This window comes from Leptonotus elevatus, chromosome 16 (genome assembly GCF_054856555.1).
Source record: "Leptonotus elevatus isolate MCC_2025b chromosome 16, RoL_Lele_1.0, whole genome shotgun sequence".
In the NCBI taxonomy this organism is placed as follows: Eukaryota; Metazoa; Chordata; class Actinopteri; order Syngnathiformes; family Syngnathidae; genus Leptonotus; species Leptonotus elevatus.
This window is the reverse complement of record NC_141254.1, coordinates 11,773,292-11,792,504: the sequence shown is the minus strand read 5'-3', so window position 1 is coordinate 11,792,504 and position 19,213 is coordinate 11,773,292. Positions and strand designations below refer to the sequence as shown.

The window sequence follows — 19,213 nt, the reverse complement described above, 5'->3', positions numbered from 1 at the left end:
CTTGGCAGAATTATGAGAGCCATAGTAAAAATTGCAATAAGTAAATAGCATCATATCAATAGTTTAATTGTTCATTTTACACAACTGAAAAAATAAAATAAAAATTAAATTAGGAAAATGGCACACAATATTTTCCCGAGCTACATTGTCACTTGTTGTTGGGCAGAATTGAGGGCTTAATCACCGTCATGCTAAGATCCTTTTCTATAAAAATGGCGGTTATGCTTGTGAGGTCACTTGTTGCTAGGCAACATTCATGGGGCTCAATAATATATATATATATATATATTTTTTTTAAATTATTATTTTTAGTTTTTTACATAATAAAAATATATTATGTAATACTTTTTATGAATTATAAAAAAAAACTTGTTGCCAGGTAGAATACAATTCCCCCATTTCATGTAAACTTTTTTTTTCTTTTTTTTTTTACTGTTACAGTCCACATACATTGGGGCCTAGTGGGGCAGTGATCATTTAGATGCAGCAGATGGCGCTGTATTGCTAGCAAAAAAAGAGCTCTAATCTTTTTTGAATAGCACCTACTGCCACCTATAGGCCTGGAGTGAAACGGCCAACTATGCCTCGATGCAAGATTGTATTGGATGTCATTGGGCAGTGTACCGAATGAAGTTTGATATTACACACATCTTGATGTATTGCCTTTTTCCTTCCGCCGTCTTTGCTATTTTAGTTATGAGAGGTCCGTATGCGCATCGGGGTAGCAGGGGGTCAGGTCATGTCACCCAAGACATTTTATTGTGAAAGGTTGGGTGGAGGATGGAAGGCGGGAGGGCACATTGCTGATGCTTTTGTGTAGTTTGTGTGCGGACAGGAGCGCGTCTAGACGAGACGCCCGGAGCGAGGAGGAGGAGGAGGTGGTGGCGGGGGGAGGAGAGGGGGCCCCGGCGGCAGAACCAGTTCGAAAGCTTAGGAAACTCTGTGGACCGGACCTGCCTGACCTTAGACTTTTTTGCGGGTTTGCTTTGCGGGGGCTGCATCAGGTAAGCGCTTTGTTTGGCTTTGAATGCATAGGATGGAAGTGATGGCATCTTTGATTGACAGCTGCCACATGGACACGTTGAAGACCTTTACATTTGCTTAATTTATTTACTGATGCATGCACTAAAATAACATAAAATGTATTGCATTTCATTAGTTACGCCGTCCAATGAGAGCTGTATCAGAAATTCTGCTGTTCTGTTTTGAGTGAGCAGAGATACCTCCCCCAGGGTTGTTGGCATTAGTGTTTATTGTGAGGATTATGCAAGAAAAAAAACATTTAAAAATTGCATTTTGTTTATGTTATCAGTTCATTGTGTTGTGATTTGGTAAGTCAGTTAATTAGTTAGTTGGCCAATGATCAGTCAATTAATTGCTTAGTGAGTCAATTTGTTGCTAAGTAAGTCACTATGTCAGTTGGTTAGTTGGACAGTAAGTCAGTTAATTAGTGAGTCACTGTTAATGCTGGGTGGAGTTAAGAAAAAAAACTCTTGTGTTTTGTTGTGTAGGTCTGATGCGCATGCAGGAGTTGATCAAGGCTCCCGCCAAGCTGAACCTGAAGATGAAAATCCGCCAGCTGACGCCCGGCAACCAGGACGCCATGCCTCTGCTCAAAGAGCTCAAGAAGGACAAAGAGTTCTTCATCCTCTTTGACTGCTCCTACAGCATGGCCTCGGAACTACTCAAGCAGGTCTCTTCAAGCAAGTCTCACACTGTTACGGTGTTGTTTATTGTATTTGTGTATACTTAAATGTTTGGATATTGTTGTAATATGACAGCTTTCGTCCATGGGAATGATGACAGAGTACTATCACTTCTTCTTCACCACTTTGGTGAGTAACATGACATTTGGATGTCAAATATATATATACTGTAACTAACGACAGAGCTGCCTAACGAAGTAACCAACTGAGTAGCTGAATAATAAATAAATTGTGCAATGTTTGGTAAGCTAACTAACTAACTGACAGGCTAACTAAAAAACAAACAAACACACAAACAAAACAAGGTCGTGACTATCCAGACACACAATCTAGCGAGGTAACTAACAAATTAACTAACTAAAAATACCTCACCAACTATTTCAGTAGCAAGCAAGATAACCACTGTAACTAACTGATGCTAATGCTACTCCCTGCTTGGTGTAGGACTTGTTTGCGTTGGACCTAGAGCCGTACCGCTACAGCGGGGTCAACATGACGGGCTTCAGGCTGCTCAACGTCGACGACCCCTGGGTGGCCTCCACCTTGGAGAAGTGGGCCATGGAGAGGCTGCAGGGGCCCAAGCAAGATGGTGGACTTATGGATGGCGTCATGACCGTAAGAAAACACACTTAAGACTTCGACACACTGTGCTCTACCTATTACAAAGATGGGTACGTAGAATGTACTTTAAGTAGGAAGGAATGTACAGTGTTTGGAGGTGCGAGTCACTGAGTAATGATTTCATCATCAGTGTCCAAATGGTTTTGTGGTTGATTTCATGTCACAGACTGACGCAGCTCTGATGTACGACGCCGTGTTCCTGGTGTCTGTGGCGTCTCAGCGTGCTACTCAGATGACCGTCAGCTCTCTGCAGTGTCACAGACACAAGCCCTGGCGCTTTGGACCTCGATACATGAACCTCTTCAAAGAGGTACAGAACTCCAGGGACAACATTTTCACTCACTTTGACAACTGGGCAAACTGTAAACTACCAGACAAGCGGAAACAACTACCACTAAATCCACTAGCTAGCTCACTCTGTCATTACTTAACTAGCTAACTAACTAACCAATGGGCTACTTCAGCAAACTAATGAACTGCTTAGGGAACTAGACAACTAGCTAGCTAACTACTACAGCCAAGCAGACTAACTACTTTAGCAGACCAACTAATTACTTAATCCATCTTGGTGCCTAGCTAATTAACTACTTAGATAGCTAAGTAGCTAATTACTGTCAAAAACTCAAAATAACTAAGTGACTTCAACAGACTGTCCAACTGTCCAATTAGCAACCCAACTAACTAACTAACTAAGTAGGCTGAAATTTAGTACTTAGTTGGCTAAGTAAATAACCAACAGAGTAAGTAACTACTTCTCAGGATAACTAAACTACTAACTAACTAGCTAACTAACTACTTAGGAGTCAAGCTAATAGCTGAGCTAACAAAGTAACTACTTAGCAGACTAAATACTGGCCAAGCTAACTACTTACCTTGCTAGGTAGCTATCTTACAAAGCTACTAACTAACCCACTAACTAACTATTTTAACATGTATGTACGTGTAAAAGAAGTAAAATACCGTTGTGCTTCATTTCGTAGGCGCAGTGGGACGGCCTGACGGGCCACATTGTCCTCAACAAGAGTGACGGCCTGCGGCGGGAATTTGACTTGGACATCATCAGCCTGAAAGAGGACGGCAGCACCAGGGTGAGAGTGAGTGAGTGAGTGAGTGAGTGAGTGAGTGAGTGAGTGAGTGAGTGAGTGAGTGAGTGAGTGAGTGAGTGAATCAATCCACCTGCTCCCATGATGCATTGCACCTTGTTAGCGCTGCAATGCTAACTCATGTCTCCCATTGTGCACTCAGGGTGTCGGAGAGGACGTAAATCGCCTCACCAAAAGGTGGATGAAGGTATGTTCCCATATATGATTATATTCTTCCTGTACAAAATTACAAAAATGGAAATAAAAGACAGCAATAAATAATGAAGCAATTTGCCACATACTGAAGTCGGTACAATCTCACCTCCTTTTTGTGTGCGTGGTATAATCTAGAAAGTCAAGTGTGACTTGATGACATGTCAAGTGTGCTTGTTTAACGTACTTAGCGATAAGCGTTTATCGCATCAGTGACTTTGCTCTTTAGCGGCTGAGGGGGGATTTCAGGGTCCAGCTGTCACATGCCTGATCCATTCCGTGTGTGTGGATTACTGCTAGCATACGCTCATTCACAGCCTCGTAGGCCGACGGCATACACACAAAGTACTTTTACACTGAGGCGCTCAATGACATCATCAGCAAGTCATAACACTATTGATTGGTCAAGTTCAAATATATAGCGTCGACCAAATATCGCAAATACTGTTAGGGTGTATAATTGCCTGCCGAAGGGCATCAGGCCAGCAGAGACTATTGATACTTTTAAGAGGGTACCTTTCCTCACAGGGTTTCTCTGTGCCCTGCCATGTTTTTTGTGTGTGTGTGTGTGTGGGGGGGGGGGGGTTCTTTTTATTGTATAATGGATGTTTTAATTGTTTAGCACCCTGAGTTGCATTTTAATGTATGTAAGGCGCTCTATAAATAAAGTTTCATTGATTGGTTGATTCGAATTTCGCCTCCCAACAGTTATTTGCATGAACTGCCACCTTGCACGATAGAAATAAGTCCACCTCTCTTCCCTCCAGATCGCCACATGGAACTCGGTGAAAGGAATCAACCTGATCGAGAAGTCAACACAGAACAACAACAACGTGACCGACTCGCTGGCCAACCGGACGCTGATCGTCACCACCATCCTGGTGAGGAAGAAGACCAGGGTGAGAGCGCAAGTCGGAGAGGACTGAATGCGGCCGGTTGGTCTTTTCAGGAGAACCCGTACGTGATGCATAAGAAGTCCGACAAGGACCTTGTCGGGAACGACCGCTTCGAGGGTTACTGCCTGGACCTCCTCAAGGAGCTGTCCAACATCTTGGGCTTCACCTACGAGGTCCGCCTGGTGGCCGACGGCAAGTACGGAGCCCAGAACGACAAAGGCGAGTGGAACGGCATGGTGCGAGAGCTCATCGACCACGTGAGGACACGACCGAATCCGCAGGGTTTTTGCATTGACCTGATAAACGTGATACCAGTTACCTTCGTAGGTGGCCGACCTGGCGGTGGCGCCGCTGACCATCACGTACGTGCGCGAGAAGGTGATCGACTTCTCCAAACCCTTCATGACGTTGGGCATCAGCATCCTGTACCGCAAGCCCAACGGCACCAACCCGGGCGTCTTCTCCTTCCTCAACCCGCTATCGCCCGATATCTGGATGTACGTCCTGCTGGCCTGCACCGGCGTCAGCTGCGTGCTCTTTGTCATCGCCAGGTAACTAATCACATTAGGTCACATGACATGACATTTCTCTAGGCGCTCTACTTATTGCTTTGTCCTTTGTCAGGTTTACCCCGTACGAGTGGTACAACCCGCATCCGTGCAACCCGTCGTCCACGTTGATCCAGAACAATTTCACCTTGCTTAACAGTTTCTGGTTCGGCGTTGGTGCACTCATGCGGCAAGGTAAACAGAAAACAACTAGCTAAAAGTAGCTAGCTAGTTAAGTAGGGGCATTTAGTTTAGGGTTAGTTATGATTGGCAGTGTTTAGCTCAGGGCTAATAATGTGGATTCGTATTTAGGTTATGGTTGCTAATGTTGGGTTAGTAGCCATTAGGTTAGGTTTATTTCCATTTGTACCATTTAGGTTAAGGTTATTTAGGGTTAGTAGCATTTAGGTTAAGGATATTAGCATGTATCTTAGAGTTAGTAGCATTTGGATTAGTTTGCATTTAGGATAAAGTTCTGATTAGCCTCTGTTTTAGAGTATCGGTCAGGTAAGTGTTAGTAGTGTTTAGGCTAAGGTTAATAGCATTTACTGCAGGTTAAGTTATTTGTCTTTAGGTTATGGTTAATGGATCTTAGGTTAGGGTAGATAAGTTTGGGTTGGTTGCATTAGAGTTGGGGTTAGCAGCATTTTGTCTGTGGTTATTAGCATTTAACTTAAGTTAGGGTTAGTTAGTTGTGTTTAGGTTATATTAGTAGTATTTTGTTATTGTTAGTAACATTTAGGTTGAGGTTAGTAGCCTTTAGGTTATGGTTAGTAGCATTTAGGTAATGGTTAGTTAGTTGTTTTTAGGCAAGGGTTAGTAGCTTTTGGTTAGTATTAGTAGACTTCAAGTTAGGGGTTAAGGGTTAATAACATTTAGGTTATCTTTAGTAATGTTAAGTAATGTTTATGTTTAGGTTAGTCGCGTCCAGGGGCCTCATTTATAAAACGGTGTGTGATAACCTGCGTACAAAAGTTCTTACGAACGAAACCCAAACTTCACGTATGCAGAAAAAAAAGAGATTTATAAAACCATGCGTAGACACACATACGCACACCTGCATGCAATTCCCCTTTATAAATGCCAAACGATCCCAATTGGTGTGTGTGTGTAGCAGATTCCACGCTGTTTTCTGCCCCAAGTCCGCCTATATTTGGAAAATGGATAAATAGATAAATGAGGCCCCAGGTATTGATTAATTAATTGATTAAGCAAATGTACTTCTGATGTGTTAAGCTGTTGTACTAGTAGTCGTAGTAGTACTAGTGGTTATCTTGTTGCAGGCTCTGAGCTGATGCCCAAGGCTTTGTCCACGCGTATCGTCGGGGGCATCTGGTGGTTCTTCACCCTGATCATCATCTCGTCCTACACGGCCAACCTGGCCGCTTTCCTCACCGTGGAGCGCATGGACGCGCCCATCGACTCGGCCGACGATCTAGCCAAGCAGACCCGGATTGAGTACGGGGCCGTGAGGGACGGCTCCACCATGACCTTCTTCAAGGTTTGCTTATTGTTTGTTGTCGCAGACTAGTGTTAGCATTTGGTTTAGGGTTAGTTATTAGCAGTTAGCTTAGGGTTAGTTGCATTTTCGGTTAATAAGGTTTGATCGATTTTAGCTTAAGGCGAGTTCAAGTTAGTTACATTTAGGTTAGGTTCACCTGGGCTGTTTGAGGGTTGAGTTCCCTGATTAAAGTAACATCAGCACTGCTTAGGGTTCAAAATGTCTGCCCAAAATTAAAAACAAAAGTCCTTGGTCTTAAAATCCTAATCTGATGCCAGGTATTTACCATCCTCAAATGTATATCGTACAAGGTGTCGACTCCCGGCCCAGCATGAGTGTCTCGAGCTGGGCTTTTGTTATCCCGTCGGATTGCAGCCTGCCGGATAAGACGCCGCCCGCCCGTGTTGACGGCTCCAACAAATTGAATCAGCCAGATGAGATTTAGAGCACAGCTGCCCTATTTTGTCTTAACACTCATACGCACACACACACACACACACACTTTAGTGCATGCGCTTGTGTGTTTATGTGCGACAGAAATCCAAGATCTCCACTTACGAGAAGATGTGGGCCTTCATGAGCAGCAGGAAGAACACGGCGCTGGTCAAGAACAACCGAGAGGGCATCACGCGCGTCCTCACCACCGACTACGCCATGCTGATGGAGTCCACCAGCATCGAGTACATCAGCCAGAGGAACTGCAACCTGACGCAAATCGGAGGACTCATCGACTCCAAGGGATATGGGGTGGGAACGCCCATTGGTGAGGAAACACCCGTCAATTTCAGTGTTTTAAATCTTGTCTTAAGGCCCACTTTTGTTCATTGGCTTTTAGTTCAGCATGAATTGTGTGGTCCTCGAGTTTTTTTGTGTTTTTTATTTTTATTTTTATTTATTTTTTATGTATTTTATTTAAAAAAATAAATACTATTTTTTATGTATTTTTTTAAATTTACTTATTGTATTTTAATATTTTCTTGACTGTTTTTTTTTTACAGTTGGTTTTACTAGATTTTAGAAACGCTTGTTTGTGAAATTTGCTATTGAAATAAAGTTTGGATTGGATTGGATTGGATTTTGGAAAATCCAGCACCTGAAGCTAGCCCCACTTAGCAACATCCTGTTTTATCCGTGCAGGCTCTCCATACAGAGACAAGGTGACCATCGCCATCCTGCAGCTGCAGGAGGAGGGCAAGCTGCACATGATGAAGGAGAAGTGGTGGCGAGGGAACGGATGCCCCGAGGAGGACAACAAGGAGGCCAACGCGTTGGGCGTGGAGAACATCGGCGGCATCTTCATCGTGCTCGCCGCCGGCCTGGTGCTGTCCGTCTTCGTGGCCATCGGCGAGTTCATCTACAAAGCCCGCCGCAACGCCGACATCGAGGAGGTGAGCCAGGTGCCACTTCCTGCCAATACAGGAAGTGTTCCGGTTAACAAGAGAATTTCTCCCTCTTGTTTCTTTGCATGCCCCGTCAGGCCTTCTGTTTCTTTTACGGGGTGCAGTCTCGACAGTTTCAGCGGCGCGGTTCCACTTCCTCCTCCGGCACGTCCTTGTCCACTGACCTGGAGAGTGGCAGGTTGCTCGGCGATGATACAGACTAACCATGGCAACTTGTTGTAAATAAGAGGTTTGTGAAACCTGGGAACTAATGTGCTAATCTTGGAATGCTTTCGGCCTGCTCCTTTTTGACATCCTTGTAGTCTACCACCCTGCTTTCACACTTTACTCTTGAAAACCTTTTTTTTTTTGGCCTACCATTCTATGCTCACATATTTGAACCTGTGTATGTTATTTAAATTTAGTAGAAATAAGACCATCTGTAGGACAAAGTTTGTTTTTGAAGAAGCCCGCAAATGGTAAAAATGAGCCTAAACTGTCGGCTTCAGAACAAAAAATGGTCGGCTTTGTGTGTCTTTTCGGGCATGGCTTTTTGAGACTTTTTTGTGGGTCTACTCATGACAGACAAGTCCACCAAATTTCATTTTGCTGAGTGAAAGTGGTATTGGAGGCTGAATTTTCAAAAAGGGGTTTGTGTTTTATGGTGAGTTTGTGTTGGCAGAATTTGACGTGCCACTGTGGCCACATTAACTCATTCAAACACAAAAACGTGTAAATGTGTTTTTTATTACTTTGTCCCTCGCGACCCAAAAATTTATTTATACGTTTTTAATGTGATTTTTTTTTAATGCAAGAGCATACAGAATGCTTTTGACATGAAGAGGTGGCTTAAAGCAATGGCAGTTATTACAAAAAACGGCCACCAGGTTGCAACAGAATATAAGAGATGAACCAGGGCCATGTTGCAACAAGCTCTTTTTGACAGTGTTTTCAACAGGAATGTGAATAATGATTAGCCATATTCTAATGATAATTGCTGCAAAACAGAAACATGTAGAAATCTACTTTTTTTTTTCCTGCTGAAAGAAAGGACTAATCTTTATTTTGGTAGGTTCCATGTTTTTATAGCAATAGAACACAATATTCTGTGGGCCATGCAAAAGCAGTCAAAATCCAGTATAAACAGCCGGGAGTGAAGGGGGTTGCTTCAGTGAAAATGATTGATATGTGTGTGTGTGTGTGTGTATATATATATATATATATATATATATATATATATATATATATATATATATATATATATATATATATATGCAATGATGGAAATTCTTTATAATTTCGCTTTATTTATCTATCTAGGATACAAGGTTAAAATTTTATATAAATCGGACAAAATCTCAAGAATGAGTTTGCTTACCTTGTCCTTGTGTCTTTCAGTGTGTCTTTCTGGACGTTGATGGACAAAATGGCCACCTCCCTGCGGTGTTGCCCTGAGTCAACATGACATGGAGGACTCCAAACAAAAATTATTTTTTTGTCCATTTTTGTCTGAATTTTTCTGTCAATTGTGTTGATTTTTTTCCTCCTGTATTTTACATTTCAATGGTGATGATAGTCGTTCATTTTCCTGTGAATGTAGTTTAGCTGCAATTGGACAATTTAAAGTCACCTGACCAATCTATGACATCAATACACTACAACAAAAAAACAAAGTTGTGTGCGTTTGTGTTTCTCCACAGGATCCCACAGCAAATAAGTACACGTGTGTGTGAGAGTATTTCACCTGTGGTTGTATGAGAGGGGAAAAATCTGATGTGTATGAGAGGTAATCTTGTGTCCCTGGCGGCCTCTCACAGGTTAGTCTTCATCCCGACGGACTATTCTTAATCTCTTCATGTAATGATTTTTTTTGTTGAATGTATGCCATGCAGATTAATTCCGGGATTGAGCGTAATAACTCGGCCTGTAATCTCCCCGGCAGCACCGTCACGGCTGGCGGTGCATCAAAACTCCACGCGGCTGTATTTATTTTTTACTCCCCCACGCCCCCTCCCGTCGGGTTCTAATCCGTCATGAATGAGGGCAGGGATTACGCCGCTGACCTTGGCATTCAGCACGTCTGAGCGCGGCGCGATGACCTCACCTGAACGACACGCCGGCTATCTTGGGCCCCCCCCCCCCCGACGCGGCGCGTTAAAAAGCTTTTTGTGGCACTAAACAGCCGGCGCCGGCCAGATGAGGCGCTCGCGTTGTGAAAAGGTTTTATAGATAAACTGCCCACCCACAATGAGATGTTTATTACCTCCGCCAAGGAGTTTTTGTTTCTGTTTATGGGAAACACCAGCTGCTTAAATAAAGACGATAATAAAATAGGACTAAAGTACAGTTCGCTCTGTTATGAAACACAAGCAGCACAAGTAGGTTCATATTTATGATTATCATTAACATTTCAAGACTGAAATAAAAATGTCATTAAAATCAAGATCACTTTGATTTGATTTGATTTCTGGTCAAGTTTGTGCAGTCACTTGTTGCTTGGCAGAATTATGAGAGCCATAGTAAAAATTGCAATAAGTAAATAGCATCATATCAATAGTTTAATTGTTCATTTTACACAACTGAAAAAATAAAATAAAAATTAAATTAGGAAAATGGCACACAATATTTTCCCGAGCTACATTGTCACTTGTTGTTGGGCAGAATTGAGGGCTTAATCACCGTCATGCTAAGATCCTTTTCTATAAAAATGGCGGTTATGCTTGTGAGGTCACTTGTTGCTAGGCAACATTCATGGGGCTCAATAATATATATATATATATATATTTTTTTTAAATTATTATTTTTAGTTTTTTACATAATAAAAATATATTATGTAATACTTTTTATGAATTATAAAAAAAAACTTGTTGCCAGGTAGAATACAATTCCCCCATTTCATGTAAACTTTTTTTTTCTTTTTTTTTTTACTGTTACAGTCCACATACATTGGGGCCTAGTGGGGCAGTGATCATTTAGATGCAGCAGATGGCGCTGTATTGCTAGCAAAAAAAGAGCTCTAATCTTTTTTGAATAGCACCTACTGCCACCTATAGGCCTGGAGTGAAACGGCCAACTATGCCTCGATGCAAGATTGTATTGGATGTCATTGGGCAGTGTACCGAATGAAGTTTGATATTACACACATCTTGATGTATTGCCTTTTTCCTTCCGCCGTCTTTGCTATTTTAGTTATGAGAGGTCCGTATGCGCATCGGGGTAGCAGGGGGTCAGGTCATGTCACCCAAGACATTTTATTGTGAAAGGTTGGGTGGAGGATGGAAGGCGGGAGGGCACATTGCTGATGCTTTTGTGTAGTTTGTGTGCGGACAGGAGCGCGTCTAGACGAGACGCCCGGAGCGAGGAGGAGGAGGAGGTGGTGGCGGGGGGAGGAGAGGGGGCCCCGGCGGCAGAACCAGTTCGAAAGCTTAGGAAACTCTGTGGACCGGACCTGCCTGACCTTAGACTTTTTTGCGGGTTTGCTTTGCGGGGGCTGCATCAGGTAAGCGCTTTGTTTGGCTTTGAATGCATAGGATGGAAGTGATGGCATCTTTGATTGACAGCTGCCACATGGACACGTTGAAGACCTTTACATTTGCTTAATTTATTTACTGATGCATGCACTAAAATAACATAAAATGTATTGCATTTCATTAGTTACGCCGTCCAATGAGAGCTGTATCAGAAATTCTGCTGTTCTGTTTTGAGTGAGCAGAGATACCTCCCCCAGGGTTGTTGGCATTAGTGTTTATTGTGAGGATTATGCAAGAAAAAAAACATTTAAAAATTGCATTTTGTTTATGTTATCAGTTCATTGTGTTGTGATTTGGTAAGTCAGTTAATTAGTTAGTTGGCCAATGATCAGTCAATTAATTGCTTAGTGAGTCAATTTGTTGCTAAGTAAGTCACTATGTCAGTTGGTTAGTTGGACAGTAAGTCAGTTAATTAGTGAGTCAATTTGTTGCAATGTAAGTTGGTTGGTTATTGGTTAGCTGGCCAAATAGTTTCTTCAACCGTTAGTCTATCAACAGAACAGTTTATTAGTTGTCAGTAACATTAATTAGTCGGTCCAGTCAGTAACATTAATTAGTTGGTTTAATCAGCCGGTTAGTTAACCGGTAAATTAGTTATTCAGTGAGTTGGTTAGTCAATGAGTTAGTTATTTAGCTCAGTTAGTCAGTTAGTTATTTACAGAGTTAGTCTGTTGCTCACCTAGTCACTTAATCAGTCAGTCAATTAATCAACTAGTTAGGTTGTCAGTCAGTTGGTAAGTTAGTTGTTGATCAGTTAGCTACTTACCTTGTTAGTCAAGTAAGTCTGGCACAGGTCAAGACAGTTAATTTAGTAGTTAGTAAATCAGCCAGCTAATTAATAAAATAATAAAAGTAAGTCTGTCAGTCATTTTGTTAGTTAGTTAGTAAGCCAGTTAGCTAGTTAATCTCTATTTTTTTCCATTTGTCTGTTAGTTGTTTAGTTAGCTAGTCAGTCAGTTAATTGGTTACCTACCCAGTCTGTTAGTTGGTTTGTCAGTTAGCAAGATAGATAGTTGGTAGATCAGTTACTTAGTTAGTTAGTTGACCAGTGAATTACTTGTCCATCAGTCCATAGGTCAGGCAATCTGTGAGTCAGTTAGTTATTCATTCAGTTACTAAGTCAGTCTCAAGGTTAATAAGTCAGTCAGTCATTTAGCAGATAAACCCCACAAGTTGTCTTTCAAGAACATTCCTTACATCACAGCCAATATGAGCGACATGCTGCTTCACCGAGCCTAACCATAATTGTTGTAAATTGATAATTGTGACGCAGGGTTAAATGATCACGTCAACTCGAAGAGTGTCTCCTGATGCACCCGAAGTTCGGATCTCCTTCAGCCTTGACCACACATCAGGTAGTCTCTCTCTCACCTCCCCCCCCCCCACACACACACATATGCTTGCAGCTGTTGTCCACTCCCCCAAAATGCTGATAACAACGTATATGAAGCACCGTTTGATCATTTAAGACACTCCAAAGCCCGTCTGTGGTTCCAGCGTGTGGAAAACACGCAGCGCATTCTAACCACCAAAATGGAGCCCGCAGGCCCCGCCCACCACCACACGCATTCATTCTTGCGCACTGCAGCCATGACAGGTGTTAGCCCCCCTCCTTCCTCCCGCCACCCAAACCCCTGACCCGGGTTCATCTCACGGGCCTGTCATGTTGTCACGTCCCACATAGCGGCACAAATGTTCTTCTTGTTGTTCGGCACGGCGGCGTGGACACTTTTAGAGGGTTGCGTCACGCCTGCCCGGGATTGTTGTGGCGCGTTTTTTGCATGACTTCACGCACCAACCGCCTGTTTGATTCTCCCGCTGTTCCTGCACCCGCCGGACACTTCTTTAGGAACGCCAGCTTAGGGTGAAAACAGCCGGCACAAGGCAGAAGCCAACTAAGCACCTGCTTAGGGTTTCATCACCAAGACTAATTAACAGTCCGCAGAGGCTGGAGTGCGATTTTTTTTTATCTGCGCTTTCAGATGATTTATGTGTGCAATAAAATTAGTATAATAATATATTAGCAACGTATGCTGACCAAATATGTTTTTGTTTTCAATCGACAGACGCACGAGATGCCGATGACCTCGCTCAGACTTTCCCGGATCTCGAACAACGACTTCAGGTATGTTAGACCAACATGTTGTCATGGAGACAAAATCAACTATGATGGTGTATTCATTGGAACTGGGAAATTGGAAAAGTACACTTACTTTAGTTCATTGTAAATTATAACATTTAAAAATAGTAAAAGTAAAATAAATGCATTTAAAATTTTACTAATAGTAAGAAATATTGTAAGATGTTTGATACATTTCTATTTTTATTTTTATTTTTTTGACTTAATATTCAAATTTGAATTTATTTTTGGGCTTATTCTGTTAATTTCTTTTACAAAATATTACTAAAATAAAAATAAAATAAATACTTATTCTACGATGTTTTGTAAAAAGAGAAAAAAAAATGTCAGTATGTCATTTTACTTAATATTAATTAAAATAATATGAGTAAAATTAGAAAAAAAAATACTTATTATATTTTTGAAATTATTTTACTATAATTTTCTGTAAATAAAATGTATTTAAAAATATACAAATAATGTGTTATTAAATAAATACTTAATGAATTATATTTAAATCAATTATAAATGATGAAACAAAACGATAACATTCAGTTTAAACTTTTGAAGGTCATATTTATTTATTTATTTTCAAGCCGGTGTCGCCGTGCGTGTCCCTGAAGGAGAGCGTGCACGTGTACAAGGAACACTGCAGGATGGCGAGGGAGTTCCACCAAGTCAAACATGACATCGCCGCCCTGGAGGAACGCAAGTGAGTTGCAATCATTCACGATCGTGAAAGGTGTCCCTTTTAGGAGAAATTCAATGTAAACCTTTGTGTTGCACACCACACATAAAAATTGGCTTGCAAAAAGTATTTTTCATTTCATGTTATCATATTAACAATATGTAGTATTTATTCCTTGAACATTTGTGAACCTACTGCTAAAATATACATTCATACTATGTATTTATATTAATGCACTTATTTACAGTATAACCGTTAAAAGTAATTAATAAATTAATTTGTATTTATTTTAATTTTAAATTAAATATGAAGTTTCTAAAGCTTGTATTTCTTAAATTCATAATTATGTATTTTCTTAGAATACTTTTTTTTTTGTATCTATTTCATTTTTACGTCTGTGTTATATTTATGTAATCGTTTTTGTCGGCGTGTGTATTTACACAACATTAGCACACTGTTGCTACGTCAAAAGCTAAACGTCCGATGCATAAAATAGCCACTGTTGAAAGTAACAACCATCAATCATCCAGACGTAAACAACAGATTAGCCAAACAATCTGCTCTCGTCTTTTAATAGACACTTTATTTACAGTCTGCCGCAACCCGACCCGGCGCGCACACCCCCGACACACTCACGCACACACTCAGACACAATTCAAAGTCACATACTGAGTCAGAGCAATGGCTAGGCTCGTAGCGAAGCGATGTACTTTTCTATATATACCAATTGGTGAGTCATGCCCGACGAAGCGGGCCGGCCCACTCGCCACCTGCAAGTGTGAATCATGATTTTCGACGGGAATGTTGCTGGTCCAACTTGTCGGGTGTCTCCGCATTGGCGTCACAATTCCGAAGCGGACTGCGAAGAGTGACGCTAGTGTAGCGAAAGCCATCAGACCCGTTTACTGTGTGTAGCCAAGCCTTGCTGGTCCTGTTTGTTGACATTGTTTAGATGTAACTGTCGGTTTACTTTCATTTTATGAATGACGACTGGATATCCTGACGGGTCATGCGGTTTTGTTGTTCACAGATCACATCAAGAAGCCTGTTGATTTTTAAAGATTTAAATAAGATCTTTGTCTGCACTTAAACAGACCCATCTAACGATCTTGTTGATTATTTTCCTCAGGTTTTTGGTTGTTGTAGTCCTAATGCAAGTACCGCATCAAATTTTAACGGCGTGTAAGATGGCCAAGGTAGATGACATCAAAGACAGATCTTGTCCGCACTTTATCAGACCCATCTAACCAACTAGTCACAATTGATAAATTTCTTTAAACTTTCAGCTATTTCAGTTTTATAACAGAGCAGTTTTTTCAGTTATATCTGACTCAAACTTGCTAAGGTGTCTAAGATCAAAGGACAGATTTGTTCCTTGTCCACACTTAATCAGACCTGTCCAAACATCTTGTAATTGTCTTATTTGCAATCTTTGTAAGGACAATAGATCAGTGAAGAGCCCTGTTGATTTTAAATGACTATTCAGGATTAAAAATTAGGCAATCAAATTGAAATAGAGAGATGTTTTGTTGATGGCTCCTCTCTAGTCATAATTTACTTCAACAACAAACTAGCAGGATTTTTTTTACTTTTAAAGCAAAAGTAGTTTGAAGTACTGATGAGTGGGAATTATAGACTGCAAATGTCTGTAGGCTAACTTCACCTCCACGCTAACCTGTTAGCATGTCCATGCTAGCATTCTAGCATGTTGATGCTAACATGCTAACACGACGTTATAGAAAAATAGAATGCAAATATCTGTAGGCTAACTTCACCTCCACGCTAACCTGTAAGCATGTCCATGCTAACATTCTAGCATGTTGATGCTAACATGCTAACACAGCATTTTTTTAATAATAGACTGCAAATGTCTGTATCCTAACTTCACCTCCAGGCTAACCTGTTAGCATGTCCATGCTAGCATTCTAGCATGTTGACGCTAACATGCTAACACAACGTCACCGCATTCCCTCATACCCGTCGTCGTCTCCAGGTGTCAGCTGCTGGCCGAGCTGGTGGAGGACCAGAAGGTTGCGGCGGAGATCTCCCGCCTGGAGGACGAGTTCCGGCGTCTGTCGGAGGAAAACCGCACCCTAGTGACAGCGCACGGCGAGCGGTCGCGGCAACTGCAGCGGCTACGCAGACCCGACTCGTCCTGACCACACGCTCACCTGCAAACTGTTTTTATGAGCCACTCACAAATGCGACGTCGGTGTCGGTTTGGTGCTGCTGAGATCGGCGGCCATCTTTGTGGAAGCAGAGATTAGCATTTAAGCATGCGTTAGCCGCTACGTTGGTATTTTCACGGGAGCTGCGTGGAGGCAGCTGTAGGTGCTGTGATGTGGTCCAGACTGAGTTTAAGATGGAATTTGTGCAGATTAAAACTTCGGAACGGGGCTTTCATTATGTATAGTATGTCTACGGTGCGTTTGAGGAAACTGGGATTTCCGAATGTCCACGCAGCTCAAAGTCAGACGTCATTTTCTGTACGTTTGTTAGGCGTATGGTTAATTAGTGAGTTAGGGTTGGTTTTAGGAGCTTTGAGTTTAGATTTAAGGGGGTTAGGGTTAAGGTTTATTTTACTACAAAACGGTTAAGGTTGGGTTTAGGGTTATGCTTAAGTCGTCATGTTTCATTTCGGGTTTGAGTTATATTATGGTTAGAGTGAGGGAAGCAGGGTCAGAGGTGGGTTATGTACAAAATTTGTACTCAAGTAACAGTACTATGACTTTAAAATACCAAGTAAACAGCAGTCTTCAAATAATTACTTGAGTAAGTATTCAGTGAAAAACTACTCTAGTACTTAGCGACTGGTGAGTAAGTTCTTCTATTGAGTTATTTTTTTCCAACCAGAGAATGAATTTCAAAAATGTCACACAAAAAAAAAAAGAAGAAGACAAAACTATCAAATAGGAATGTTCCAATTCAGATATTTTTTATTTTATTTACTGCCATTGATGGCTAAGGACGTCAAAGTAAGTGAGTTAAGCTAAGCTTGGCAGTGTGCCGTGAGATTTTTCTAATTAAAAAATAAGTGCCTTGTCTCAACTTTTAACAATATAACTTAAATCAAAACAGTAAGTTAAGTATTTACAAAAAATAAGATGGATTCAGCCACAAGAAAAGGTCTGAAAATGTACTTCCTCATTCCACTCAAGAAACATCAATAGTCTCACAAGGCAGAGATTACCATACAAAGAAAACCGCAATGTCATTTGTATAGTTTAAGTGGAGTTCTTGTCGGCTGAAGTACACCCATTTTCCACCAGACACCAATGACATAACAGGTTTTTTTTTTCATAATCAACCAGGCAAACAGGTTGAATGTGAAGCCACAAATGCGAGTCGCTCGCCGTTGTTTCTGCCCACGCTTCGCGTAAATTAATCACTTTTGCAAACGACAGCCTGGCTCTGTTTGATTAATGAGATGAAGTCAAACATCGCTCAAGGTTGGATCGGTGGAAGAGTCATGGGGCAGAAATCTGTCTGATAAACTAAAATAAATAGACAGCGCAAGCCGTTTATTGATCGTTCCAAATAAAAGTAGCAAACCGAATGTAACACATTGTAACAGGAGTATTTCTTCTAAGCAAAAATACTTGAGTAAAAGTTAAAAGTATGTTGCATTAAAATTACTCTGTAATCCAAAAAGTTCCTTCAGTAAATGTAATGCAGTAGTACCCACCTCTGAGGGTTATTTTATGTGTGCACATGCATCACTACACGGAAACACAAGTTGGGCATCGGGAACTAAAGAGTAGATGTAAATAGTCGACTAGTCCACTCGATCATAATCGTCATCCAAGCCCCTCCCCCTTATTTGCGAGTCCACTTCCTGTCACGGCGAGTAGGAAACAAGGCGAGGTTGCGATTGGTTGTCGGACGAAGTGAATGGAAGCATAATCGTTGAAGCTGAAACGCACAACGAAAATCTTTGAATAAAGCAAAACTTGATTCCACACTTTCTGTCTTTTTTTCCATGGAAACAGGAAGTTGATGCGAAGCTCTCATCTCATTGGTTGCTGGTCTGTTGCAATCTGACCACACTTCTGCTTTTCGCTGCAGCTCAAACAGTAAACACACACACATTCTGGAATGTTCCATACACACGTTCAAGTCACATGATTAGGTACACCCGCACAATGGGATTCAATGTGTCATTACTTTTTGTTTAAAAAAATAATAATACAAATTTGAATATCACACAAAAAAAAATTCAGTAGGAATTTGAAAGTATTTCCTATGTGTTTAATGAATCTTATCGTGAGAGTTTTACTTTCTGAATTTCTTTTGTGCTTTGTTGGTCAAGAAAAATATTTGATACCATACACAGGTGTTAAAACTCAAGGCCCGCCACATCATTTCAAGTGGCCCGCAAAAGCAAACCACGTGTCAACCTACATGATCCTTGCTAAAATCTGCACCAAATTATGGAATCGTCATGTGGAATAAATGATAAATGTTGATATTTTAGAGTAACTTGAACAATAATTCATCAAACTATTGTCCTTGGATTGCTTCCGTTACGTTTTTTTTTTTTTCGCGTTCCGTCTTCAATTCCGCTTATCCGGGGTCGGGTCGCGGGGGCAGCAGCTTTAGCAGGGAAGCCCAGACTTCCCTCTCCCTAGCCACTTCAGCCAGCTCCTCCGATGGGATCCCAAGGCGTTCCCAGGCCAGCCGTGAGACGTAGTCTCTCCAGCGTGTCCTGGGTCGTCCCCGGGGCCTCCTGCCGGTAGGATATGCCCGGAACACCTCCCCAGGGAGGCGCCCAGGAGGCATCCGAACCAGATGCCCCAGCCACCTCAACTGGTTCCTCTCAACGTGGAGGAGTAGCGGCTCGACGCTGAGTCCCTCCCGAATGACCGAGCTTCTCACCCTATCTCTAAGGGAGAGCCCGGCTACCCTGCGGAGGAAACTCATTTTGGCCGCT

The 19,213-nt window shown here is 41.7% G+C and overlaps 2 protein-coding genes across 2 annotated transcripts; both read left to right on the top strand.

Moving 5' to 3' along the window:
• Positions 1-62: 62 nt before the first annotated feature.
• LOC147160759 (glutamate receptor ionotropic, kainate 1-like) lies at positions 63-9,619 on the top strand. The gene is made up of 16 exons (XM_086097870.1): positions 63-1,004; positions 1,512-1,693; positions 1,782-1,835; positions 2,151-2,321; positions 2,494-2,637; positions 3,308-3,415; positions 3,573-3,617; positions 4,390-4,503; positions 4,572-4,775; positions 4,846-5,069; positions 5,143-5,261; positions 6,350-6,567; positions 7,105-7,330; positions 7,705-7,955; positions 8,045-8,196; positions 9,345-9,619. Exons 2-15 carry the CDS (start codon positions 1,517-1,519, stop codon positions 8,168-8,170), a joined length of 2,181 nt encoding a protein of 726 aa, XP_085953996.1. The 5' UTR covers positions 63-1,004; positions 1,512-1,516; the 3' UTR covers positions 8,171-8,196; positions 9,345-9,619.
• Positions 9,620-10,503: 884 nt separating this feature from the next.
• Positions 10,504-18,244, top strand: map3k7cl (map3k7 C-terminal like). The gene is made up of 5 exons (XM_086097872.1): positions 10,504-11,445; positions 12,750-12,831; positions 13,543-13,601; positions 14,192-14,307; positions 16,277-18,244. Exons 2-5 carry the CDS (start codon positions 12,756-12,758, stop codon positions 16,440-16,442), a joined length of 417 nt encoding a protein of 138 aa, XP_085953998.1. The 5' UTR covers positions 10,504-11,445; positions 12,750-12,755; the 3' UTR covers positions 16,443-18,244.
• Positions 18,245-19,213: the final 969 nt, after the last annotated feature.

Excerpts from the sequence above, each read along its gene's own strand:
- LOC147160759 (XM_086097870.1), top strand. The coding sequence starts at position 1,517 with ATGCGCATGCAGGAGTTGATCAAGGCTCCCGCCAAGCTGAACCTGAAG. Across the intron at positions 4,504-4,571 it reads TGATCGTCACCACCATCCTG|GAGAACCCGTACGTGATGCA; the intron begins GTGAGGAAGAAG and ends TGGTCTTTTCAG. Across the intron at positions 7,331-7,704 it reads TGGGGTGGGAACGCCCATTG|GCTCTCCATACAGAGACAAG; the intron begins GTGAGGAAACAC and ends TTATCCGTGCAG.
- map3k7cl (XM_086097872.1), top strand. The coding sequence starts at position 12,756 with ATGATCACGTCAACTCGAAGAGTGTCTCCTGATGCACCCGAAGTTCGG. Across the intron at positions 12,832-13,542 it reads CAGCCTTGACCACACATCAG|ACGCACGAGATGCCGATGAC; the intron begins GTAGTCTCTCTC and ends TTCAATCGACAG. Across the intron at positions 13,602-14,191 it reads ATCTCGAACAACGACTTCAG|CCGGTGTCGCCGTGCGTGTC; the intron begins GTATGTTAGACC and ends TTTATTTTCAAG.